Source organism: Hydra vulgaris, chromosome 03 (genome assembly GCF_038396675.1).
Source record: "Hydra vulgaris chromosome 03, alternate assembly HydraT2T_AEP".
NCBI lineage: Eukaryota > Metazoa > Cnidaria > Hydrozoa > Anthoathecata > Hydridae > Hydra > Hydra vulgaris.
Window position 1 is genome coordinate 23032501 of NC_088922.1, and position 22414 is coordinate 23054914.

The following is a 22414-nucleotide window of genomic DNA, read 5'->3' on the forward strand; positions in this document are numbered from 1 at the left end:
CATCATCATCATCATCATCATCATCATCATCATCATCATCATCATCATCATCATTATCATCATCATCATCATCATCATCAACTTTAAGAAATAAAATCAGATTGCAGACAAGTCTATGTATTGCAATAATCTAAAAAGTCCAAAAAAAAATCTAAAGCATTGATGACAATAAATTAATCACCAATGTACCACATTGTACCATGTACCAGAAATATACTACATTGTAACGCGTGTACCATGTACACCAATGTACCATATGATTGCTAACAATTCTCCATATGATCTCCAACATATTCTCCATATGATCAACAGTATACAGTGGAGAAAATAGAACTAGCCTCACCATATACTGATCCAATATTTTGTAAATCTGTAAGCAAGTTTCTGCGGTGCATCTTTTTTATCCACACACATATAATTATTGTTACAAACAACAACTTTTTAGATTATAATATAGCATAGTTAAATTGCGGTGCATTTGATAAAACCATAAAATGTATAATACTTGATATTTGCAGTAACAAATAGAATTAGCCTCATCAATAATTATTTTCAGTTTACTTGCATAATTTTGATCTGGTGATATGCATTTGTGACTTAGTTTTTAATTATTAGTTGTAAGTTAAACAAAGATTGTGAAATCAGTGCTAATAAAGTTTTTAACATTTGGTTGATACCTGATTTTGAAATGGGACATGGTAAGCGTTTAATGAAGGAAGAATTAGCAGTATCAAAGCATTCAAAGATACAGGCTTATCTAATCGGTAAATTGCAAAGAAAATTAAAAGATCTCCAAAAGTGGTTAATAATTACTTCAAGATTGGCATTAATTATGGAACTTATAAGGAAAGTGGTGGCAAACATAAAATTGATAATCGTACTAAACAATTTATTGTACTTCGCACTGCTGCTCAGCACAAGACTGCATCTCAAATTCCTGATAATTTACAATTAACTGTATCTGTTCAACGTGTGAGACAAATCTTACATAAAGATCCAAACACAGTTTGGATAAAGCGTAAACCAAAACCAACACTTGCTGCTTGTCATAAAGAAGTTAGATTACAATTTACAAAAGAACACATGTCTTGGCAGGAAGAGCGGCATCAAGTTCTTTTTAGTGATGAAAAAAAGTTCAATCTAGATGGTCCTGATGGCTATCAATATTACTGGCACGATCTTCGAAAAGAGAAAGAAACTCGGATGAGTCATAACTTTGGTGGTGGAGCTGTTATGGCTTTGGGGGCTTTTTTTGTCGCTGGAAAACTTTCACAGGCATGGATTTCAACAAAAATGAATTCACAGGACTACATTGATTTATTAGCAATAAGTTTGCTTGAACATGGTAAGGAATTGATGGGTGAAAATTTCACTTTTCAACAAGATAATGATGCTATCCATAACTAAAAGCTTACAAAAGCTTGGTTTAGAGAAAAAATATTCACGTAATGGAATGGCCCGCATCTAGTCCAGATCTTAACCCAATTGAAAATCTATGGGAAATATTTTCTAAAAAGGTTTATGAAAATGGCGAGCAGTTTGAATCCACCTTGGAGCTGAAAACTCGTATCAGAGAAGCTTGGAATGAAATATCTATAGAAACTATCCAAAATCTTTTGACTAGTATGTCAAGTCGCATATTTAAAGTCATTAAAAATTCAGGAAGCAATACTAAATATTAAATGAGTGTAAAAACAAAATATTTTCTGTATTTTATTGTATATAACGTAAATGAGGCTAATTCTATTTTCTCCACAAATTGAATGCTTTTAATTTTTTTTCCATTTGTAACTAATTAAACATACACATTTATAAACTTTTTAGTTGTAGTAGAAGATAATAAGAAATAAAGTAGATTTTATAATTGTTTCACTGCCATTTTTGTTAAATTAAAACGAAAAATAAAAGAGAGGCTAATTTCTATTTTCTCTGCTGTATATTCACAATATGACATTTAATAAAAGTTATGTGAAATTTAGTTCCAGGTAATTGAAGTTTTGTTTTATTTGTTTAATTTAACATTTTTTTTTTTTAAAACCTTGGTTTAATTCTATATATTTTTCACAGAGAGAATATAAAATATTTAGTAAAAATACTTTACATTACTTGTAAATATTCTCAATAATAAAAGTTCTCAAAAATTGCAAACAGTTGACACTTTTATAGACCTTAAATATTTTGAGGTCCACTGTGTCCAGAAAAGAAACTCATGACACTTTAAAATATTTAATGTCTATTAATATCAAAAAAACCCCCTGAAATATAACTTTAAATGTTTAGTTGGTTTTTCTTTGTTAATGCTGCCATTTAAAAAAATACTAGTATATTTCTTTTTTACTATCTCTGCCATTGATTAAATTAGCAACAAAACATATAAGCTTTGGTTAAAGCGTAAACATTTTCATATAAGAATTTCATGTAACAAAACATATGCAAGTTTAAAAAGCATAGACAATGCAATTGCGTTCTTTTAGACTGAGCAACTTTAATCTTACCCTTGTGATTGCATCAACACACATTCCTTGTGGAAATGCAGTCTGTGTCAGCTCGTGGAGTGAAAAAACTATGTTGGTTAGAGTCTCTGAAACACTCTGCTGAAGTTTAATTCTTTTATTTTCATCTATAGCTAAATAATAAAAATTTAGCAAAAACATAAAAAAATAAAGGAATATTATTGAAAAACTTAAAACTTTAATAATATAAAAAAAAAAAAAAAAAAAAAGAACTCACTACATTTTAGTTTAGTTAGACACCATAAAATTTCTTCTAAAACAACTTCGATTTGATCAACCATAAGTATCTAATAATAAAAAAAAACACTCAAAATTTGGTTAAAAAATCATTAAAAACAATATAAAACTTTTAAAATGAAAGTACAAATGATGATGTAGCAGTTTTTTCATTTATGATTTTGAAATGAGAACGTTTTTCCACTTCAACATCCTAAAAATACAAATGATAATAATCAAATAAATAAAATAAACAAAACCTTTAGAGTTTTGAAAATTACTTTTAATAAATTCAAAAATCTTTGAAAATACCTCATCAATATCTCCAATACAACTATGCAAATCCTGGCATAACTTTACAATCTAAAATAACAATTATATATATATATATATATATATATATATATATATATATATATATATATATATATATATATATATATATATATATATGAATTATTAAAGCTACAATGTAAAAACTGTAAGTATAAAATACAAATGGAATATAAACAAACGTTTATAGAGGTTAGTTATAAATCAAGGAAGTATATTGCAAATCAGAAAATTATGAATCAAGAAGATCTTGTATCTTAAAAAAAGATTATTAAGGTAAATTGAGAGCTGTTAAGCTGCAAGTTTTGTCATAAAAAAATAAAAACAGAATATAATAAATAACATACAATCAAATTATTTAATTTGCTTTCACGATGAATGCAGAGATACTTTGCAAGAACATTTTTCGATAAAATAACATCTTCTAAAAGTAGTAATATTTTTATAATAATAATTAAATTTTTCTTTTAATAATCAAACATTTATACTAATATAAATATTTATATTACTTAAAACTAATTTTTTAATATCTAATTTTCGTATTTCTCATTGCATCTTGGGTTGGATAAAAAGTTTTTTTCTTTGTAAAATTCTTTATTTTTAATATTAAACTAATAATCATAATTGTCTATGTTTAATTAAATATTTATTAAAAAGCTTTATTAAATATACTTATGTTGGTCTTGAGTAAGGCCAAAAGTTGCTGGCAAGATTTTTGATTGGCATAATTAGAAGTGGCATGAATCTTATTTACTAGTACTTTTTCTTTTTTTTTGTTGTAAAATTTTTTTAAATAAATATATAAAAATATTTTTTCTACACTGAATACTGATGAAATTAACAAATTTAATCAATTAAAAATTAATAAATATTTACACATAAAATTTTTCTTTTCAAACTATACTTAACAAAGGAGTTCAACTTAATATTTATGGTGTTGTCTTGTTTTAATTTTTATTGCAAGTATGAGCATTGTGTTTAAAAATAATCTAAAATTTAGTAACCATTTTATAAGTAGTACTGTTTGTGTTATTACTTTTTAATTTGTGTAGACATATACAACAGATAAAGTTTAAATAGATATTTACTCACATTAGTTGTACTGATGCGCACATATTAACATAGTAGTGATATTTACTTAATCTTTTGTAGAATTGATTGTACTTAAAATATTGGTAATTTAGTGTTAACTAAGTTAAATTTTTTTCACGTTATTAATTCAATTATTAACTTAAAATTTGTTCACAGGTGTATTGATAAAAAAATTGAAGAGCAAATTTTGCATTTTTTTTTTTGAAGTCATATGAGTATAAAAAAATGTTTGATAAAAAATTTTATTCATTGATTCAATAAAATTGATTTATATCAATTTTATATGAATAATAATTTTTATTATGTTGTCTCTTAAATTTTCAGTTATTAATAACATGTCAATGTTTTGCGTATCAATATGCATTTTTTGTGTATATCATTATAATAGAGTATTTTAGGGTAAAATTATAAATTATGAATATTTAGTATAAAATTAAAAGTAATTTTAGCAAAATAACAAAATAATTTAATAAAGAACACACAAACTTGTTTACAAGATAACCTTGAAAATAATACAGTATAAAAAGCACTAACTTATTTCATGTTCACAACATAACCTTGAAAACCAATTATACATCTGCTGAAACTATAATTTTGATTAAAAAAATAAAATAAAAAATACACCAAAATAAAATTCAGAAATATCTAAATTAACCTATTTTTGAAAAAAGTGTAAATTAAAAAGTGCTGAACATTTTATTAATATAAGTAAATAAGAAGTACCTCTTCACCATCTGAAGATAGATGAGGAATTAAATATGATAAAGCATTCATCAATGTTTGTGCCTCTTTTACACCAAACTCATCATCAGGTGATGTTATTATTTTAATTGCCATTCTCTACAAAAATTTAATTTGACCTGGTATATTGTCACCATATTTATATACTCCATTTTCAATCAGTAATACTACTCTTATCTAATATATACTATTATATATATATATATATATATATATATATATATATATATATATATATATATATATATATATATATATGTATATATATATATATATATATATATATATATATATATATATATATATATATATATATATATATATATATATATATATATATATATATATATATATATATATATATATATATATATATATACACACACACACATATATTTTATTATTACAATACTTAAATTAGACGAATGACAATAATTTGATGGAATTTTTATAATTATAAAAATGTTTAAACAATTGTATGATATTCTATAATAAGAAGAACCAAAACAAAAATCAGTAAAAATAATGAGTTTGTAATAAAAAAATGTTGAAAAAATATTCAAAAATAATAATTAGTGAAGCTTAATAAAAACAATTGTCATGTGATTTGATTTCAACTTGTTATATATCTGTCAACTATTTAAAGTTATATCCTGAATCTAATGTTATTGTGGTGTGCATAAAAAAATAAAGTGCTGACAACAAAGTTGTCAAAGTGCTGACAGCAAACTTTTTTTAAACTTTTGATCGAAACATCTTTAATTATTTTTAAATTTTTTTTAAAAAATAATACATAAAACAAATATGTAATCGATATTATTTGGAACCTTTTTTTAATATATGGTATTTTACATAATTTCTCTTTAAATTTTCAAAACATAAATGTCATTGATTGATGATGTCATTGATTGATGATGTCATTGATTGATGATGTCATTGATTGATGCGTTACATAATCAGAATTTGAAAAAGTTTTGAAATCTGAAATTAAGGACTATACAGTTTTTCTCCAATACAGTTTTTGTGGACATTTTTATTAAAGCTTTTTCTGGTTCAATTGTGTCTAACTACCATTTTGAAATTAAATGTAAACTGTTGAATTGCTGGAAATATAATAAAAATAGTTAAAACTAGATGTGAAAAAAACCTGCTTAAATCATTTTTTTGCTTTAATCAGTATAAATCAGATCAAAAAACTGTTTAACTAATTAAAAACATTAAAACAAATCATGTGACTTAACAACATTTTCATTAACAAACTAATGATAGTGTTAAAAATATGAGGCAACAACATAATAAACATAACTATTGGATACCAACTATTTTTAAATTTTTGGAAAAACACTAGAAATGTTTTTTTGATAAAAAACAAACATTTTTTTAAAACATCAATGCAAGTCTTTTTTAAAAAAACTTATAAAAAAAAAAATTTATATTATAAGAAATTTAAAAAAACTTGAAAAAAATAAAACAAAAAATAAATCTGTTCTTTATGCAACTAAAAATCTAAATCTGATAATAATAATCAAGTAGAAAAAATATTATTATTAAAGAATCTTTTTTCAAGTATAGATATATAAAACACATGTAATTATTTAACAAAAACAAACATAACAATAAAATATATAAATATAAAAATAATAAAGAATTTTTAAAGAAAGTGCAAATTTTAAAAAAGACAGAACTTTCAAAGAAAGTGTGAAATATGGATATGGCACAAAACTTTCCAAGAAAGATGCGACACTTGGAATTAGGAAAAATGAGGTTGGCAATAAATAAATAATTTTCCAACCTCAACCTTTTAGAGGATGGCAAAACATAGATCTGTGTTAGATGCTTATGAAAAAATAACATAGATCTGTGTTAGATGCTCACAAAAAAATAACATAGATCTTTGTTACATGCTCGCAAAAAAATAACACAGATCTTTGTTAGATGCTCACAAAAAAATAACATAGATCTGTGTTAGATGCTCACAAAAAAATAACATAGATCTGTGTTAGATGCTCACAAAAAAATAACATAGATCTTTGTTAGATGCTTGCAAAAAAATAACATAGATCTTTGTTAGATGCTCACAAAAAAATAACATAGATCTTTGTTAGATGCTCACAAAAAAAAAACATGGATCTGTGTTAGATGCTCGCAAAAAAATAACATAGATCTGTGTTAGATGCTCGCAAAAAAATAACATAGATCTTTGTTAGATGCTCACAAAAAAATAACATTGATCTTTGTTAGATGCTCACAAAAAAATAACATTGATCTTTGTTAGATGCTCACAAAAAAATAACATTGATCTTTGTTAGATGCTCACAAAAAAATAACATGGATCTGTGTTAGATGCTCACAAAAAAATAACATAGATCTGTGTTAGATGCTCGCAAAAAAATAACATTGATCTTTGTTAGATGCTCACAAAAAAATAACATGGATCTGTGTTAGATGCTCACAAAAAAATAACATGGATCTGTGTTAGATGCTCACAAAAAAATAACATAGATCTGTGTTAGATGCTCACAAAAAAATAACATAGATCTTTGTTAGATGCTCACAAAAAAATAACATTGATCTTTGTTAGATGCTCACAAAAAAATAACATGGATCTGTGTTAGATGCTCACAAAAAAATAACATAGATCTGTGTTAGATGCTCACAAAAAAATAACATAGATCTGTGTTAGATGCTCACAAAAAAATAACATAGATCTGTGTTAGATGCTCACAAAAAAATAACATAGATCTGTGTTAGATGCTCACAAAAAAATAACATAGATCTGTGTTAGATGCTCACAAAAAAATAACATAGATCTGTGTTAGATGCTCACAAAAAAATAACATAGATCTGTGTTAGATGCTCACAAAAAAATAACATGGATCTGTGTTAGATGCTCACAAAAAAGAATGCTTTTTGTTGTACATTAGTTTTGACAATAATTTCGCTAGAGATAAAACTTTTAAAAAATTAAATAAAAATAAATCAGATAATGGAAGGGGGGAACAAAACAATGATTACCAACATGATGTTTAAAAAGAATTTATTAAAGATTGTTTCACTGTTTCAAAGTTGCTTAAAAAATTATCATTTTCACCAATAAAATTAGTCATTTTTATTAGCCATTATCTCTAATTTTGAAGCTAAATAACTTTCAGCAGGTTAAACGATTGCAACAATGAAAAATAGTAAAAAAAAAGTTAATGTTGAGAACTGTAAAAAATTTAAAGTCTATCACTTTTGATTCATCTATATTTAAAAAAATGACAGCATTTTATTAACATACATTAAATTTCAACTTAAAAAAATAAATTTTCTTCGGCAACAAATATTTTGAGGCAATTATGAAAATGAAAACGATAAAGGCCATGCTTAATAATAATAAATTAAAAAAAAATTATTTTTTATATTTACATCACAAGAAATACTGAGGTTACAACATCGAAAAAACTTGCATTATTGAAGTTATTTTCTCTCATCCTAACAAACAAGGTTGCTGTGCAGAGAAACTAGTTGACTGTAGAACTTCTGGGAATGTGGTGGGTTTGAACTCCATATCTCTTGCACACAAGAAATGATTTACAACAGTAGTAGTAAAATTAATTTTTTAATTAACTTCTGGGAATGTGGTGGGTTTGAACTCCATATCTCTTGCACACAAGAAATGATTTACACAGTAGTAGTAAAATTAATCCAAAAAAAAATCCCCTAATTTAAAAAAATTAAATTGCGTTGCGCTCTTTTCCTAGTACATTTACTATTGTTGAAAAATAAAAATATGCAAAAACTTTTCTGGTACAGTAAAAAATGTAAATCTTGTTTAGAATCAAAGTAATTAGTTATTATATTTAAAAGTTATTATATTTAGGTATGATATAATAATAGATGAGTGAAAAAAGAGCAAGTTGAGTATTATAGAAAAAAGCAGGGTATTATAAACACAAAACATTCTTGACAGTTTAAAAATTACACAAGTTTTCTAAAATCCTAGGTTTACACATAAAACTAATTTTTACTAAAATAGTTTTTGTTTGCTTAATTAATTTAATTTTATATAGATTAAAAATTTTTTTGTTGATTATTAATTTTTATATTCACAACTTTTTGCTGTAGATACTATTCACAATAGTTGAATGTTTCCTATAGAAAGCTTGGTAACTAAAAATAGGACTAATTAATGTTTTAGATTACATACTTGTATTCGGCGAATCAACCTGAATACAAGACTACCATCTGCAACAGCATCAGCTTGACTGATAACATCAGGTGAAAAATCTAAAATAGAAAAAAAAGTAAAATATATTAGAACAGTGCAAACTTAAAACCACAAAAAAAGTGTATGTATATGTTTATATATATACATATATATACATATAATAACTTAAAATAATAATACTTTTTTCCAAATCAAAAAAAACTCCCCTACCAGTGCAGATGAAAAATTGGTCCCAGCTGTCTGAAAATGCAAAAAACTCAAGTTTTTGCATTTATAGTAGGGGCAGGAGCACTTAACAAAATTTCAAAAATACCATGAGATATATTTTTGTAGCTTGATCTATCTACTTTTAGATTATGTTTTGTTTTTTGGTAAAAACGATGGGAAGAGTTGATCTTAACCATTTGTAATCATGTGCATATTTGAGAGGTTGGGGAGGGGCTTTTTTTTTTTTTTTATATGTACTTTAAATATAAAACATTTTTGTAATTGTACATTTCTTATTTAAAGAAAGATTGTTTTATGGTTTTTATCCAAAATTTTTATCAGTTGTTTTAAATTTTATACAATGATAAGCTACAACCATTAAGTTTGCTTCTCCGTCTTCTTTTGTTTCTAAACATTTCAATGAGTTGTTGAGAGTGGGAGGAGGGGGAGGAGTCAAAAAAGAATTTTGTGGAACTTTTTTAACTTTTTTGTAAATAAAAAAAATGTCAACAAGCAATTGTTAAAACAAAATATCTCATTCTGAAGTTTTTTATGTTGGAAAAAGAATTGAAATTATATATAACACATTACATATAATACATAACCAATAACACTTGCTTATCAAATAAACTGTATTACAGTGGTTATCCTATGTGTTAATTTTCCAAACATTTCTACAAATAATATAGCTTCATGTCTATTTTTTTACAACTTAATGTACTGAAATAGGAGATAGTCTCATTGTAAAAAAATTTACCATGCGCCCAATATAAAGTGAAGAAAATACTGACTAACATATCAGATGTTTACTATATTATAGTAAAATGCTTATAAATTTACAATTCAGCTCAAATTTAAATTGACCTAATATTATAGTAATATGTTTTTATGATAAAAATATCAATATATAAATGTTTTTAGTTACAATATCTTTAATGAACTCTTTTACTTTTGATATGCTATTTACAGACAAGAATCATGTGTATATTTGAGAGGTTGAGGGGAAAGGTGGAGGGCTTTTTAATTTTTTCTTAAAAAAAAAAAAAAAATCCCTCCCCAACTTCTCAAATATACACATGATTGCAAATGGTTAAGATCAACTATTCCCATCATTTTTACCAAAAAACAAAACATAATCTAAAAGTAGATAGATCAAGCTACAAAAAAAAATCTCATGGTATTTTTGAAACTTTGTTAAGTGTCCCTAATATAAATGCAAAAACTTGAGTTTTTTGCATTTTTAGACAGCTGGGACCAAATTTTCATCTGCACGGGTGGGGGAGTTTTTTCGATTTGGAATAAAGTGTTATTATTTTAAGTTAATACAAAAGTTCATCTTTTGCCGCTATGCTATTTCCAAAAAAATGAAATGTGCATTTTAGTCATACCCCTAATATATATACATATGCATGCTTTCCAATGAAACTTCTGAATGGTTTTGCCCTAACTGCTTATCAAACAATATGCCATTTTGCAAACTCTCTGACCTGGAACTTATATCAACTTATTTCTGCAAGAATTCTTCTTATAAAATAAAATCTCACAAACCTGTTGATTACCTCAAAAACTTATTTAAAAACATGAACAATCTGTTTAATCCTACAACTAAATGCAAATACCTTGATATTAAAGAACTAAATGAATCTATTAACCTTTGTACAGAAATTTATCTCCATCTTAATATTTCTTCTCTCCCATTTCACATCAATGATCTCTCCTGTTTTATTAGTGCCATTAAAACTCCTCCCATGGTAATAGTAATTACTGAGTCTAATTTATATACAGAGGATTCTAATATAACTGACATTACCATACAAAGATATAAAATTGAGCATTGCCCAAAAGAGTCAAAAAAAGGTGGTACAATTCTTTACTTAAATTCAAATTAAATAATTCATAGAGAATTCCTAATTTATGCCTCCAAATTTCTAGAGTCTGTTTTTGTTGAAGTTATAAATCCACTTAAAAGTAATACCATTTTTGGATGCATATATCAACATCCCACTGAATTTTTACCTATCCATTTTAATTCTCTCCTTGAAAAGTTTAGTCATGAAACAAAAATTTTTTTGTGAATAATGGAGGATTTCAACAAAGATTTATTGAACTATAGAGAATCACTATTCAATTAATTATTTTGAATCTTTATGCTCTCATTCCTTATTTCCAACCATAATTCTTTGAACACATGTAACTGCAAAAATGAAAACCCTTATTGATAACATTTTTATGAATTTATTTTCTTCTGAGATCTGGTAATCTTACAATTTTAATCTCTGACCACATGGCACAATTTGTTTGTATTCCTAATAATCCATGCATTAAAAAAAGTTAAAACATTTAAAATCAGCTTTAAAAAATTTGATTCCAATTCTTTTATCCAAGAAATTTCTGATATTAACTAGGAACTTTTCACAAAAGAAGATGATAACATAAATGAATCTATATATTTTTGTGAAATATGAAACGTGAAATATGAAACATGAAAGATGAACGTGAAAGATGAAACGTGAAAGATGAAACGTGAAAGATGAAACGTGAAAGATGAAACGTGAAAGATGAAACGTGACCAAAAATCTATTATTTACTAAGTTTAAGTTATACAGAAATAAAATTTGTTAAGATATTCTGAAAAATTATACTATGCATCTTTTTTTAATAGCAACATCAATAATGTAAAGAATACTTGGAAAGGAATTAAGGAAATCAATAACATCAAACCTTTTACTAATACTAAGTCTTTTAGTCTCAAAGTCAATGAAAATATCATCTCAGATCATACCATTGTTGCTAATAAATTTAATAACTATTTTGCAACCAATCAAGACGAACTATCTAAAAATATTATTCCTTCTAAATGTGTTTTTAGTAATTTTCTTAAAATAGCTAGTACTAATTCTTTTTTCATTGATTCTGCAACTGAAGATGAGGTCATAAAAAGTAATGAATCTCATAAAAAGTGCCCTTAACAATAATAAAAGCCTTGGTCCCAATAGTCTACCAATATCTCATATTATCTCCAAACCTCTATGTACGATAATCAATAATTCTTTCAAAAATGGTATTTTTCCAGAAGCTTGTAAGGTAGTCAAAGTAATTCCTATACACAGTTTATTTTAATTCCAAGATATTAAATATCTTGGAATTAAAATAGACTCTTATTTAGGTTTTGCATTGCATCTTCAAGACTTAGCATTAATATTAAGCACATTGAACGTTAGCTAAAATCCATCATTATATTAATCAAGAAACTTTGCCTAATATATATCATGCCATTTTTTACTTTAAGTAAAAAATGGCATGATATATATTAAGCAAAGTAATTAGCAAAGTATTAAGCAACTTTAAGTTACCTGTACATAAATATCGAACTATTTATTACGGCTATGAATCATACAACATAAAAGCATACAAAAATGAAACAACCCCCCTTCCCAACTAAAATCTCAAAATTTAAAACTGGTCTCTTAAACTGTTTTTCACAAAAATATCGTTTGTAATGAAAAATGAAAAATGTTTTTTTATGAAAAATAAATGCTTGTAGATCTTATACCTGAAAATTAGGTCCATTAAATAAAAAAAAAGAGTATTCACCTCTGTATTTATCTATTACCTTTGTATTTACCTATTCACCTCTGTATTGGGTTAAATAGGTGAATGCAGTAAAAATAGCAAAGAGTGATATTTTCCTTAACTTCTGCAACATATTAAGAATTTTATATAAATTTAACTGAAATTCCTAAGAACGGCAAACATGCTTTAAAAATATGAATTATATCCTTTAAGTTTTCTTTAAATGATGTTCAAAACATGAAAAAACTGTTTTGTGTTTATGAATTTAATTTTTTTGAATTGTTTGATTAACATGCAATAATTACAAACTAGTGATATGCACTTTTAACTGAAAAACCATTTAATTGCATAATTGATTATAGGGCTGACCAAATAATGGACAAATTAAATTGTTAAAAATAAAAACCAATTTTTGTAAAATTATTTAAATAATTCAATTAATAATGTAAATTCAAAAGAGTAAAATCAAAAAACTTGTCAATATATTGACATCTCTTTTAAAAAGAGCAGTAGCTCCAACCTCAATTATTTCTCAACAATCAACAAAATCTCTTATGAGATCAACTTCTGATTTTGTGAGTATTAATTCACTGACAAACAGATCATTAAGAATAGGATCTAAAATATTTTTTATCTTTAAATATCTTAAAACCATTTTGATCAAAAGGTTCCTCTTGTCTTTGTGTAAAGAATCATTAAGTGTTCCCAAAGTCTTTCAAACAACCTTGCTGAAGAATATCATTTTTTTAAGCAATTTTTCTTTTGTTTTTGATTTATTTTTATTATAGTTTATTATAGATTATTAAACCAGTTTGATCATGTCATTGTTGTCTGACCTTTCCTTTCATTCCCTACATTGTTCATCAAACATTCCCCATTCAGAATCTTTATCAATTTTATCAATCTTGTTATGATAATTATCTGACTCAAATTCTTTGAAATGTTTCTTTTTGCAGAGGATATCAACAATAGCAAGATGAATACCACGAGAGTGAAAAAGTTGATGAACTTTCAACTCATTTAAAATTGATAAATATTCAAAAAGATTCTTAACTTTTTTAAAAAAATTCAAACTGACAACATCAGCTTGATGAAGAAGTTAAGAATTTTTAAGTTAAGAATTTTTAAGTTAAGAATTTTTAAGTTAAGAATTTTTAAGTTAAGAATTTTTAAGTTAAGAATTTTTAAGTTAAGAATTTTTAAGTTAAGAATTTTTAAGTTAAGAATTTTTAAGTTAAGAATTTTTAAGTTAAGAATTTTTAAGTTAAGAATTTTTAAGTTAAGAATTTTTAAGTTAAGAATTTTTAAGTTAAGAATTTTTAAGTTAAGAATTTTTAAGTTAAGAATTTTTAAGTTAAGAATTTTTAAGTTAAGAATTTTTAAGTTAAGAATTTTTAAGTTAAGAATTTTTAAGTTAAGAATTTTTAAGTTAAGAATTTTTAAGTTAAGAATTTTTAAGTTAAGAATTTTTAAGTTAAGAATTTTTAAGTTAAGAATTTTTAAGTTAAGAATTTTTAAGTTAAGAATTTTTAAGTTAAGAATTTTTAAGTTAAGAATTTTTAAGTTAAGAATTTTTAAGTTAAGAATTTTTAAGTTAAGAATTTTTAAGTTAAGAATTTTTAAGTTAAGAATTTTTAAGTTAAGAATTTTTAAGTTAAGAATTTTTAAGTTAAGAATTTTTAAGTTAAGAATTTTTAAGTTAAGAATTTTTAAGTTAAGAATTTTTAAGTTAAGAATTTTTAAGTTAAGAATTTTTAAGTTAAGAATTTTTAAGTTAAGAATTTTTAAGTTAAGAATTTTTAAGTTAAGAATTTTTAAGTTAAGAATTTTTAAGTTAAGAATTTTTAAGTTAAGAATTTTTTAGCCAAGAACATCTAGATCAAGATTTAAACTGAATTAAGTTTTTTATAACCATTTCAAATGCTTCATCTGCTGATGTAAACCATTAGTAATTAACACGCCTAAAGACTGAACCTGTCCTTTCAAAAAATGCAAATTTATACACATATACTGATGATTTTTGATGAATGTCCATTCATCTAAAGATAATGAAAAAAAAGTATGTCTTTTCAACTTGTCATCAGGTAAATCAGACTTTACTTTTTGTAGTATTCTAATAGCGTACTTTTCATTCCATATCTATTACTTGGGGTTTTAAATTTTTGTGCTGTCCAACCTTTACTATCAATACTTTTCTCTAACTTAAAAATTAAATAAAGATCTACTTTAAAAAGTCTGGCAAGAACAGTCTCAGGTGAATCAATCTTGGTGCTAAGACAAGCAGTAATTGAAACCTGATTTTTGTTTCTTTAACTTTATAAGTTTTTTTGTTTTAATACTTTCAACTATTTCGAGATGATAAATCATCAAGCTTGTGGCTGCTGGTTTTGAAGAGCAATTTTTACAATAGACAATTGACCTGTTTGAACGAATCAAAACATATTTTCAAACTTCAAAATGTTTTTCAGTTAGTGCGATCCACTGATTTTCTATTTTCACTTATAATGTAAATTTATTATTTCTTTTAAACAAAACTAAAAGTAAATTTATTTGGTTTACCTTTGTAATGAAAAAATATGTTGATACCACTCAGTCAAAAAAAATCGAAGTCAACTGAACTAGCAAAAGTTGGCAAAAAATAGGAAAAAATGGCTTAACCATCAGGAACTTATTGTGAACAAATAGTTCTCCTAATTTTTTAAAAACTTTTTAGTGTGCAAAAATTTATTATGTTTGAATTAAATAACCAAAAAATTAATTAAACAATTTTAAATAAAAAAGATTATTTTATCAAGTAATTATTTATTGATGACAGCCTTAACTGACAAGATTATAAAAAATTCTTTTTTTAATGCATTTGATCATGATCCTAATATCACTAGAAAAAACAAAGTTCTTTGTAATACAAGTGATTTAAAATCAATACATGAAAAACATGTATTACTTTAGATAAATAAGTAAACTTGAACAATGTCTACGTCATAATTTACTTTATATCAGCTTTAAATTGTTGTTATCCTTGAATCATTCATTCCTCAAACTATTTGATCATTTTATTTAACTTGTTTTTATTTAGTTAAATGTTATGAGAAGTTCTGTTTGACATGTTTTGATTTGCTTGTTAAATGTTATAAGAAGTTCTGTTTGACATGTTTTAATTTGCTTATTAAATGTTATGAGAAGTTCTGTTTAACATGTTTTGATTGCTTGGTAAATGTTATAAGAAGTTCTGTTTGACATATTTTGATGACAATCAGTTTTTAAAAGTTTTCAAAAAGAGCAAAATTTTAAAAAATATAAAACTTTTTCTTTAAAAATGTTATCATCTTCAATTATGCACAAGTTTTCTTGGTTTAAATTATTTTGAAACTTTTTGAACCCTGAATTTCTTTAATTTTCCCATCAACGGATTGCTTTGGAGTTTTCTTTTTATGATATGCTTTATATTATTGAGATCTAAGTACTTTTCAAATTAAAGCTTTTCAAATTAATGAATTTGTCTTTATGGAGATAATAATAGATATTGCTTTATATTATCTTTAAATTCTTTCTTCTTTTCGCTTTCAGCTTATTATTCAATAGATTGAGTCTGTTTATATCCTTGCAAAATAAATCCAACTAAGGATCGAGAAACACCATCCAATTTTGAAATATCAACCTGTGACCATGAAAAAATTTAAGAAAAATTTTCACAACTTTTTTTCGATTTAATATTTGTTTACTCATTTTAATCCAATAACAATGTTAACCAATACTTATTACCATGACAATCAAACATCAATGATTAGCTTTCGTGTGCAAAAAATTAAAAAAAAATTGTTGAGTAGTTTTTGAGCAATTAACTTTTAAAGGATGTTGAATTTCATTGTGAACTCTATAATAGAATTTTTTTCTTCTGATCATTTGCCCTTTTAGAAGACATCATTTTTTAATACAAAAAAAAAAAAAGTGTTCTTTAAAACACTGAGACTTTCTCTACCCTTCATAGTATTAATAAATATTATACACTATGAAATAATATAAAGAGATTGGTAATATATTCATATAAAAGATTTTTTATTTGGTAATAACTAAGAATTTTTGAAAGTATAGGAATGCAAATATATATACACCATTTTAGCATTTAATGATTTACAAGAAAAATATTTTTCATGTTTGTTTTAAATCAAATAAGCACCTAGCTTTTCTAATAGAGATGACAGCTGACCAGGGATATGAATACTTGTGAAACCAATTACTTGAGATAACATTTCTAAGCATAAACTTGTTAATTTTTTACCCTAAATAAATAATTTGATTTAACAAGTTTATAAAAACATTTTTCGTCATAAATATTTGTAATAATTTTAAGGCTAACCTTATCTAACTTCAAAACGTCATCAGCTATAAGAGAATCACCATTTACTTGAATAAGTGCTGACCTATGTTTGAAAAAAAAAAAAAAAAAAAAAGAGTATTTGCAAATATTAGGTATACCGGAAAATTCTGTCAATATCTATGAAAATAATTTTTGACACCTTAGCACATGTTTATTTAGTGCATAAATAATAGGTCATTATTTTTATTGTTGAAAGTATTCAAACAGACGTAGCAAATTAACTCAAACAAAGTTATTTTAAGTTTGTCTTCATTATAAAGTGATAGTGTAAACATGGCTACTGATAAAGATCATTTATGTTATTGTTTTATACAAATTTCAACAAGGAAGAAATGCTACAGAAGCAAGTAAAAAATTTAATAAAAGTGTTTGGTAAAGGCACAACTAGGCTGGAAAATTATGTTGCACCCACCATATTCCTGGGCTTAGCGCCCTCTGTCTATCACTTGTTTTTGTCCTTACAAAACTTTTTGAATGGCAAGAAACTCGAAAATGAAGAAGTTATCAAGCAAGGACTGGTTTAATTGTTTGAACCAAAGGATAAAACTTTTTAAAAAAATGGAATATACAAATTACAATCTCGCTGGCATTGAAAATAATTGGCAATTATATTATTCAATAAAGTTTATAGGTGATATCAAAAATTTGTATTTTATTTTGTTCTGAAAATGGACAGAACTTCCCAGTAGACCTAATATAATAAATGTCAAATAAAAATTGACAAAAAATAAAACTTAAACAATGATTTTATATCAAACATAGTTAAAAATTTTAAGACCATACATAGTTATTTCAAAATTTTAAAACCATACATAGTTATTCTAAAATTTTAAAACCATATATAGTAATTTTAAATTAAAGCAAAAAATCTAATAAAAAATTTCAAAACTTATTTTTTTGTCACTTTTTTATTATCAATTAATTAATGTCTAATTTAAAACATTTAAATTTTTAAATAAATAATTCTTCAAAGTTTTCCCCCTAACAAAAATCAGATTTTCATGTTTTGTACAATAGCTTTAGTATAATTTTTTATAAGCTAATTTTAAAACAACAGCGCATATTTTTCAGACCTCTAGTAATTATTATTTTAATGTTGTTTTTTATTAAGTACTTTTCATTCGTTACTGGTGGTTAAACACTAGCTGCACTCAAACTTATTTCATGGTGTTTAAACACTAGCTGCACTCAAACTTATTTCATGGTGTTTAAACAAACAAGAAACTATAATATACAAGTTTTGACTTATATTATTTTTGCAGTCAAGAATTAGTTTTTTTTCTCCATAACTTTTTGCAATATGATAAATACTCTTTCATTAAAGCAGTGTTCATAGCTTTTGATGAGAATGATAAAACTGAGAATTTGAAGACCATAAATATTTTAAGACAGGTAAGTAAGACCTAAATTTATCTTACTTAAGGTAAGGTTCTAAAGAACTTTATTTTAAATAAAATAAGCTTAATGTCATGATCAGGACATCTCAACATATTTTACTACTTTTTTTATAGCCATTTTTTTTCATGAACAATTCAATCTTTTTAGTCATTGTTTGAGACTTATTTTCAAATAACTTCATTATTGTGTCACTAACACTGTGGACCAGAGTGACCGCCAGGTTAAGTTGTTCCCCAGGTCTGATTTTTCTTTTTTAATAGTTGAGTATACATTAGTAGACACCATTGATGACATTAAAAACTTTTGAGTGATTAAACAAAGTAAACAAAAATATTTATTTTTAGCCATAAAAATCTTAATAAATTAGGTGTAAGCTCGGTTGAAAGTCCACGAAATTATTAAATTGTGTACACAATGGCGGACTGTTTATATAAAATGTGTGCTGTTTGTCTTATGCAGTTTGGTAAAAAGTCATTTAAAATTCAAAAGATTACTCCAGCAATTGAAACAAAGATAAAAACGTTCGTCTAGAGCCAGTATAGTTTAAATGTAACCAACTATCCCAGGGTTATTTGTAACAATCACTACAGAAGCCTCTATGATCTCAACAACACCTAGGGAACTAGATAGAGGAGATATCCAAGGTAAAATTCATGTTAATCTGTTTTTTTATATGTATTAATTATTATTACTTTCTAGTTAATACTTTGTTTTATTTACAATCACACAGTTTCTTAACTAAAAAAATGAATTTTTTTTTTTAACACATATTGTTATACATATACAAAAATTAAAAATTAAAAATTAAAAAATAATGTGTTATTAAAAAAACTTTTAGTTTTTCTATTGTATGCGTAGACTTAAAATGTATATAACTTTATGCATTATATATACAACACTATAAGTATATGTATATACATATACTTAGTGTAAGTATGACATGCATTGAGGTATTTGAGTATATGTATGTATGTAGTATATAAGATATGTGTATAGTATAAGATACACAACTATTTACTATTAATTCACATGTTTATAGTGTAAGCTTAAAATTTAATTATATAGTATATATAGTTAAACTTTAGGCTTACATAGTGTGAATAGACTAAAATCCATTTAGTATGTTAAAATAATATCACTTACTGACCAATATTTTTTTCCATTATTTTAGATTGATAGATTGCATCTTAGGAGATCATCAAATACCAATGAAATTGTTGATGAAATTTATGTTTCTAATGATTCTGAACGTTCAAAGTCATCCAGACTATGTTCAACATGTTTTGGTTTTGTAGGTTAGAATTTTATACTATTGTTGTTTTATTTTTTCATATGTATTATGCTTCACATAACAAAATTGATTTTACTTAATAAAATATTTAATTAATTAAAAATTTTGTTCAATTGTTTTCAAACAAAAATATTTAATGCAAGGAGTGGCTCATATCTGTACAGAGAGCAGAGCTGTCAATAACCTCATTGAAGCATCAGAACAGCTTGGAATATTTAGAACTTGCCTCAGGCAAGTATATTAGGCTGTTCTTTTAATATAAACACATATTTTAAAATTTTAATTAATAAACATATTTTATTAATGTATGTTGTCAGGTATACTTAAGCACAAGATGGAAGTTGAAAATATTTCTAGAGGACATAAGTTTCAGCTGGCTACTCAAGGGTCTCCTTTGAACATTGTGGTTGCGACTCCTGACAAAAAAACTGACCGAATTGAGCTGAAACAGGTGTCCTTTGGTATTGTTATGGAGTTGGTTAAATCTCTTGAGTTTTCAAAAAATCAAACAAAGAATTTTTGTTCCAAATATGGATCTAGTATGGGAACTCAAACCTGCATTAAAGCGAACATTTTTGAAAAATTGAGGCTCTCCATAACCGTATAGATGAATTTTACACTTCTAAAGAAGTAGATTTTATGGAAGAAGTCATTACTAGAACATTGGTTCATGTAAAAGATACATTTACATTTATACAACACATCATTACAGAAAGAGGAATAGATCCACATGACTTTTTTTATTTTTTATTGAGAATAGCTATGGATTCAGGTCAGGGATTCCTTAAAGTTACTGTAGATGTTTTTAATCCCCTGGGAAAAACTTCTTTAGATTCAGAGCTAGATGATGCTGAAGTAAAGAGATTCTTTCTTATAGCAATTGTTGAAGGAGTTTCTGAAGCTAACGATAATCTTTGAAAGCTTATTGAGCTTCTGAATTTAAACGATGTAAAGTTTTACATTGCATTTGATTATAAATGTGCAAATTCAGTGTTTGGAATTATTAGTCATGCCGGAAGTAAAGTTTTTTATATTGTCAGGGATCCTGCACTCTTGAGCCTGGTATCAAGAGAACACTTAGGTCCTTGGATGAGCACTACAACAACTTTACCTTTGATGGAAAGAAGAAGTAAAAAATGTCACCTTTAAAAATGTTATAAATCCAAGACTTTTGTACAAAGAAGAAGATCCTGAAACTTTTCTTGAGGATCAAGGTATCGAGCTTAGTGTTACATGGAAAGTTGACATAGCAGTATGTCATATACTTCCTTTTCTACTGACTGCGGCCTAGGAGTTTACTGTGAGCAAACAGGAGAAGCTACTCATCATGAATTCAAAAAAACATGGAATAGAAACGAAGAGTTAACCATATAGATTATGCAAAACAGCTAAAATCCAGTGTTGTTGAGTTTGCATCAAAAAACATTAAATAAATTGAATAGTTATTTAATTTAAATTAATGTTTATAATTTCAAGTATATATTGTAAAGTATATTATTTATAGCATTTAGACTAATAACATAACTAATTAACATTAAGCTTTTTTATTTTGTGCTTTTATTTGTATAGGATAAGTTATAGCTATTTTTTGATTTTTCTTTTTTAATTATTATTTTTTTTGAACACCTCAGAAGTTTTAAATGTTATAAATAGTGTCTTGTAATGTATACCCAACTATTGAAAAAAAAATCAGACCTGGGAAAAATTTTAATCTGGTGGTCACTCAAATCCACAGTGATAAGTTTTTTGTTTTAACTTTTTTTTTTTGAAAATTCCAACACCCCAGAAGTTCTAAATGTTCTAAATGGTATCTACAATGTCGACCTAACTATTAAAAAAAAATCGGACCTGGGGAACAACTTAACCTGGCGGTCACTCTGGTTCACAGTGCTAGGGGTATTTTGTGTAAACTTAAATCTTTAAATAATATATAAAGACAATCAAATATGATATGCAAATACATATACAAATATATACATACACACACAGACACATATGAGCATACATAGATTGGAACAATGATATTATACTAAAATAGGGAGATGCAGGGAGCTTTAGTACATACAACAATATATATAAGGGTTCGTCCATAAATAGCATCACAGGATTTTTGACCATTTGACCATAAATAGCGTCACAGGATTTGTGACTATTTGACGACTTATCACAGCATTGTAACTTTTTAGTAACAAGTCTCGTACGAGGCGTCACAAAACCACCAATAAGCAAAGACATGCAAGGGAGTTACCTAAACATCAACTGAAGGATTAGGATAGTGATAAATTTTTTTCATTATTCTTTTTTGGGTAAAATTTTTATGGATTTAGATTGACAAAAAAATGTTGGCAAATGCATACCTGTGTATGATATAGTATATATGTATATTTTATATATGATATATATGATACAGTGTATATTTATACTGAAGGCTGAATTAAGTGATCTTGAATTGCGAATCTTGA

At 25.4% G+C, this 22414-nt stretch overlaps 1 protein-coding gene across 3 annotated transcripts in view; it reads right to left on the bottom strand.

Annotated features, from left to right (window-relative positions):
• The window catches only part of LOC101235941 (Fanconi anemia group I protein), a 152188-nt gene that overhangs the window by 8427 nt on the left and 121347 nt on the right, over window positions 1–22414 (bottom strand). For 2 of the 3 annotated variants that reach the window (XM_065792685.1, XM_065792687.1), the window contains 10 exons: window positions 17243–17306; window positions 17063–17165; window positions 9085–9164; window positions 4878–4994; window positions 4689–4740; window positions 3410–3486; window positions 3042–3092; window positions 2878–2943; window positions 2731–2800; window positions 2496–2626 (listed from right to left, as the gene is read on the bottom strand). In XM_065792685.1, the coding sequence (XP_065648757.1) occupies window positions 2496–2626; window positions 2731–2800; window positions 2878–2943; window positions 3042–3092; window positions 3410–3486; window positions 4689–4740; window positions 4878–4994; window positions 9085–9164; window positions 17063–17165; window positions 17243–17306 (811 nt within the window). The remainder of the gene's footprint in view (window positions 1–2495; window positions 2627–2730; window positions 2801–2877; window positions 2944–3041; window positions 3093–3409; window positions 3487–4688; window positions 4741–4877; window positions 4995–9084; window positions 9165–17062; window positions 17166–17242; window positions 17307–22414) is intronic. The other variant, XM_065792686.1, reaches the window with a different exon arrangement.